Below are 6,590 nucleotides of genomic sequence, written 5' to 3'. Positions count from 1 at the left end.
CGCCTCTTTACAAGGAATGGGCAATATACCAATTATTTGGTATATTGGATCCCAATTACCCTTCCCCAACAATTATTACTGTCTCTACACTTCATGCAGAAACCGGAAATGGCAGAAACCGGAAATGGCAGAACCCTCACTCTCTCTTTCACCACCAACACCGCCGTTTTTGCGCAGCTCAAAACCTCTGACAATGAGAGTAGAATTAACAAGGGCAAGAAGAAGAACAAGAGCACGGCAACTAAAATTGAAGCACCTGATCCTGGCGGAGCTCCGGCGGTTTCCGGCGGCGGAAGTGGTGGAGATCCGAAAATTCCGCCGCCGAAGGTCGATTCGTGGAGGCTGAAGGGTTTGCCTAGAAAAGTGTTGTCGATTCTCTCCAATTTGCCCCTGGCGATTGCTGAGATGTTTGCTGTTGCTGCTTTGATTGCAATAGGTATTATAATACTGTAATTTTTGTTTTTGTTTTTTTTTTTTATTTATGAAGAATGTAAGAGAATAGACTCTTTTGCCCCTTTAAAACTCACGTGAATAGCACGTGTGTAAGATTCCGGTTAAAATGGCCTGAATATTCCAATTTTGAGGTACCGTGCAACAAAAACTGGAGTTTAGGTAAGAACGTGCAAATTTTTTTTGTTTGGGGGGCAAAGTGCAAAACGGGCATTTGTTTAGGGGGTAAACTGCTTTTTACTCATTAATTAATGAACAGGTGAATGTGTTTTTATGCCATAAACAATCTGTCCTTTTGTTGTAGAGCTAATAATACTATTGATTAGCTCTACTCGTACTTTCGTATTGTATACATTGTACTATATGTTTCGATGAAATGTACTTGCCTTTTGAACACATGGTACTTTATTTTGCGATTAATTAGTTTGTATAAAGAATATAAGAGTACCATAAAAATGAGCAACAAATACTTTCTAGTCCATTCAAAGATACCTTGTCAACAATAGACTTGTACTTATTTGATGAACAAAGCGTATTTCACATGTGTATTCACGAAAAACTTACCATAATCGATGTTGATCGACTCCCACATTGTCTCCATTATTGTTTTAGATGATTATTATAAGGTAGGTGAGCATTATTGTTGCGTTTGGAATACAAGATCCCATAAATATGTTGAATTTCATACATGATAGACATATACTATACAATATAGTCATACATTGTCTCCATTCATTCTTAATAGTCTTAAACTGAAGAGTTGTGTCTCAAAATGCGATCATATGGATGCATTGGCCCGACAATAATATATAGAGTGTAATAAGTACGGGAGATGCATAAATTATGTTTTAAATGATTATTTTAAGGTAGGTGAGCATTATTGTTGCGTTTGGAATACAAGATCCCATAAATATGTTGAATTTCATACATGATACTCATATACTATACAATATATTCATACAAGTCTACAATGCTCAAGTGTAAAACTAATACTTTCATCAATTCTTACCATAGTCGATGTTGATCGAGTCATACATTGTCTCCATTCATTCTTAATAGTCTTAAACTGAAGAGTTGTGTCTTAAAATGCGATCATATGGATGCATTGGCTCGACAATAATATATAGAGTGTAAAAATACTATATGAATGGCAAACATATACTTTACCAGTGAACAAATCGTACTATAGTCACGACTCACTTGTACTTTACAGGCTTATACATTATACTTAATTGGTGAACAAAGCGTACTATATTTTTTGATGAATTGAATTGTACATATTTCATCGACGTTTTAATGATCAATAAGTACGGGAGTTGCATAAATTATGTTTTAAATGATTATTTTAAGGTAGGTGAGCATTATTGTTGCGTTTGGAATACAAGATCCCATAAATATGTTGAATTTCATACATGATACTCATATACTATACAATATATTCATACAAGTCTACAATGCTCAAGTGTAAAACTAATACTTTCCTCAATTCTTACCATAGTCGATGTTGATCGACTCCCACATTGTCTCAATTCATTCTTAATAGTCTAAAACTGAAGAGTTGTGTCTTAAAATGCGATCATATGGATGCATTGGCCCGACAATAATATATAGAGTGTAAAAATACTATATGAATGGCAAACATATACTTTATCAGCGAACAAATCGTACTATAGTCACGACTCACTTGTACTTTACCGGCTTATACATTATACTTAATTGGTGAACAAAGCGTACTATAGTCACGAATAACCCGAACTTTACCAGCTTATACATTGTACTCTTATGTTCACTAATTAAACAACAGTACATAGGTTTTACATAGCATGTAGACTGCAAATATTACTAGATTCAACACTATCAAACTATGAACTACTCCACCTTCAGAATTGCAATTCTTCACTTCACTTTCTTGATGGACTTGGTTCATCGACGCACTTGTAGCTTCATTTTCTTCACGATTTGAGTTGGAAAAAGTTTGCCCAACTTCAAATGGTTCACACCAATGGGAGTAGCCATGGTGTGGGCAACAATAAAATAACCTTCCGGGATTCGAAATAGTTTCTGAAACCATGATTATTGTTTTCTTCCCACAATCAAGACGCTTGCATTTCCCTTTTTTGTATTTTAACTCACTCATTTGAGTGGTGCTACTCGAAGAAGCCATGAATTAGAAACAAATGAGCCTATGTGTTATTTATGGTCATATTATGACTTGACTAGTTCTGACAATAAGCAACGGCTATATTATAAGCAACGGCTATATTGTAACGGTCATAAATTGAGTAAGTCATACCATCCTATCTCATAGATAATACCATGTGTAAATAAAAATAGTACCATTAGACTGAAAATGATAAACCATCAATGAACAGAGTACCTAATACATAGTACAAACTACAAATAGCAAAAACATAGTGCAAATTGAAACATAGTACAAAGTTCAAATCAACATAGTACAAATCACATAATAATAAAGTACAAACAGCCAGTTTTCATTCACTTCAATCACTTGAATAACATAATGGGCAATCATGTAAGCTCTCCTCCATCTTGTCCTCCCTGATGAAAAACATAAAATTTACATTAGAAACAAAACTAGTTAGTTTAAGTAACACAAATGCAGACGGTATTTACATTAAAAAAAAATTGCTAGTTAGATTGGTTGTGTGCAAGTACGACGATTGTGTCCAGGCTTCCCACAACGAGTACACTTCAGTTTACGAGTTTGCACTTGTGAAGGAATTCTTTTTGTCTTTCTACGTCCCGGTCGAGTTCTCGAATCAGGTGCATTAACAAAGACATCGGGCGGAGCATTCCACGCATCGTACAAGTCAAAGTCCTCATCTAACGAGGGAATTGGGTTAATCGTGAATTGATATACCTGTTTGTACGTATCAATATGAAAGCATGGATCAACAAACTCATATACTGAGTATCCTTTTGACTCCAAACATGCACATGCATGTTTGCATGGAAGTTTCTCTAATTGCCATGCTTTACAAGAACAAGTCTTGTGTTGCAAGTCAACCTTATACGACTTATCCTCATCATATACCTCAAAAGCGGTACTACTTGATCTACAATATTTTAAGGAACGAGAGGCCATATGATTGATTGTTAATCTCTTTAGAATTTTCTTGCACAATATGCCAGTCATTGCCAAACTTTTTCCTTGTCGTTTAACTAGCATCTCCATTATTTTGATCCGTATGTGATCAATCATGGATGGAACAGGCAAAGATCGGGCATCTTTAACCCAACCATTCCAATTTTCTGCCTGATTATTGTTCACGATTCCCCATCTTTCTCCAGAAAAATAGGCATTGGCCCAATGATTTGGATCAGAATTCGAAATAAATGATGCCGCGAGAGGCATAGATTGCACTATACGAGAAATAGTTGCATCGAACTCCTGCCGAGTAGGAGCATATGCAGCATTATGTAAAACACTCGCCCAATATGACTTGTTGTGCAATGGGTACTTCCTCAGGACCTATATTATTTTGAAACATGTTATACAAATGTATGAAACATGCTATACAAATGTATGAAACATGTTATACAAAAGTATGACACATGTCACACAAATGTATGAAACATGTTATACAAAAGTATGAAACATGTTATACAAAAGTATGACATGAGGTGACAAATGGTACGTTCCAATTTGCATATTAAAGAGAATCAAAATACCTGAGTTCTAAAGTTATCCACCAAGTGTCGCAAACAATATGCATGGTGGCTACTAGGAAATACCAACGGGACGGCTTTAAGAAGCCCCGAATGACGATCAGAGAAAATGGTAAAAGATCTATTGTCATTGTGAAGATCTAGAATTTGTTTCAGTTTAATGCAAAACCACTCCCAGTTTTCATCATTCTCAGCATCAACAACTGCGTATGCCAATGTATATAAGGAATCATTTGGATCCTTGCACACAGCAGAAACCAAGCATCCTTTGTACTTATTTTTAATGTGAGTCCCATCCAAACATATCATCGGCCTACACCGATGAAAGCCGGAAATAGAACTCCCAAAACTAATAAATATTCCAATAAACTTTTGAGTAGCAGGTTCAATCTCATACTCTGCCATGCTACCAGGGTTATGCATTTTTAATGCACGACAATAGCGTCTCAGTTTATCAAAACATGTCGTCTCATCACCATGGATATCACGCATTGCTTTTTCTTTACCCCTCCATGCTGTGTAGTACTGAAGCTCCAGACCATAATCGTCTCGGATATCTTCTAACATACCACATGGTGTGTAAGCTGGCTGCGTTCTCAATTTTCGTTTCATAATTTGAGCAATCCATGTAGCATCGGCTTTAGGATGACCCCTTGTACGAAGAGTAGCATCACCACAAGTGTGCTCAAGATTGCACTTGCGAATGCTAAATAACTTATCCGACTTGTACAATGATGCATAAACCCTCCATTTGCAGTTTTCGTCAATGCATACTGCTATGATCTTTTGTTGATCATTTTTCATGTACTTAAATGATCGATTATTAGCAATAGAATAGTTTTTCAGCATATGCCGAAAATCATCAGGATCTTTAAAAAATTGATTCTCCCCACGGATGCAATGTCTCCATGCATCAATTGAATTTCCAAGCGGATTACCCTCGATTTCCATCGATTGATCGCCGCTTTTGGTTTAAAAAAATATTTAAAAATGGATTACAATAGAGTGGAATCCAAATAACAATGTACATGAAAATATCATAACAATGCACTGGTTCCATACTATCTTCTCCATTATATAATACTAAGTTTTCCCACAAATAGTATCAAGTTTACATATCACCCATACTATTCAGATGAAGGTTACGTACTATCTTCCCCATTATATGATACTATGTTTTCCCACCAACAGTACCAAATTTACCTATCACCCATACTATTCAGATGAAGGTTACGCACTATCTTCCTCATTATATGATACTATGTTTTCCAACCAGCAGTACCAAATTTACCTATCACCCATACTACTCAGATGAAGGTTACGTACTGTAAGTACCATACGTCCATACCATATTTATATTAGCATGATACTATTATGTGCCATATTTTATACTATGTATCACACAATAATTAACAACCATAAAGAAATGCATTTCAGCAGTACAGAAAAAGATGGAGACCTACCAGCCATCGGTGCGAACCCTCTTTCCACGCGAATTAGCTTCATCTTTGCGGATCACGACAATGTCGACCACACTCATCTTCATTATCAGATGCAATGCAACCATATTCTCCACATCTTCATCACTGCCCAATGTCACATACAATCTTTCCCGATGAGCCAAGTATTGGAGGATCAGTGCATCTGGATGGATATGATTCCATTTGTTGATAATAGCACCATATATCTCCATTAAGGTCGAATTACTTTTTATGGAAATAATGTGAAGTTCCATTTTGTATCGACAACTTCCAAGAATCACAGTGGGTAAATCATTTGATACATCATTTGTAGCCATTGTGGGGTGGGTGGCTTTTACAGTGATTTTTTCGCCGGAAAAAGAGCAAACCAGAGGAGAGAAAGGGAGAAGAAATAGAGAAGAAAGAGAGCAGATGAAGAAAGAAAGAGAAGATGAAGAGAGAGAAAAGTAGGAGAGAGAAAATGGTGAGAGTGAAAAGAGAATATAATAAAATATTCAAAATTCACATTAGGGACTGATCTGCATGTCAGACGCGTGAATAGGGACTGAATTGCTTGGGGAAACTACCTAGGGACTGATCTGTGAGTTGAGTTTTGGATTAGGGATTTATCTGTAGTTTCCCCTTATTATTATTATTATTATTATTATTATTATTATTATTATTATTATTATTATTATTATTATTATTATTATTATTATTATTATTATTATTATTATTATTATTATTATTATTATTATTATTATTATTATTATTATTATTATTATTATTATTATTATTATTATTATTATTATTATTATTATTATTATTATTATTATTATTATTATTATTATTATTATTATTATTATTATTATTATTATTATTATTATTATTATTATTATTATTATTATTATTATTATTATTATTATTATTATTATTATTATTATTATTATTATTATTATTATTATTATTATTATTATTATTATTATTATT

At 34.4% G+C, this 6,590-nt stretch overlaps 2 protein-coding genes across 2 annotated transcripts; both read right to left on the bottom strand.

The window, feature by feature from the left end:
* Window positions 1–2,789: 2,789 nt before the first annotated feature.
* LOC148770220 (uncharacterized) lies at window positions 2,790–3,826 on the bottom strand. Its single transcript, XM_088819057.1, has 3 exons — window positions 3,127–3,826; window positions 2,934–3,009; window positions 2,790–2,844 (listed from the first exon to the last, which is right to left on the bottom strand). The coding sequence occupies exons 1-3, from the start codon at window positions 3,824–3,826 to the stop codon at window positions 2,790–2,792; spliced, it is 831 nt and encodes a 276-aa protein (XP_088675183.1).
* A 223-nt stretch (window positions 3,827–4,049) lies between these two features.
* On the bottom strand, window positions 4,050–5,364 carry LOC148770219 (uncharacterized). The gene has a single exon (XM_088818934.1). The coding sequence runs from the start codon at window positions 5,089–5,091 to the stop codon at window positions 4,135–4,137; it is 957 nt and encodes a 318-aa protein (XP_088675060.1). The 5' UTR covers window positions 5,092–5,364; the 3' UTR covers window positions 4,050–4,134.
* Window positions 5,365–6,590: the final 1,226 nt, after the last annotated feature.

The sequence above is a fragment of the Erythranthe guttata genome, chromosome 6, assembly GCF_056151865.1.
Source record: "Erythranthe guttata isolate IM_541 chromosome 6, IM_541, whole genome shotgun sequence".
In the NCBI taxonomy this organism is placed as follows: domain Eukaryota; kingdom Viridiplantae; phylum Streptophyta; class Magnoliopsida; order Lamiales; family Phrymaceae; genus Erythranthe; species Erythranthe guttata.
Note: the sequence above shows the minus strand (reverse complement) of the source record. Positions and strands in the feature narration are given on the sequence as shown.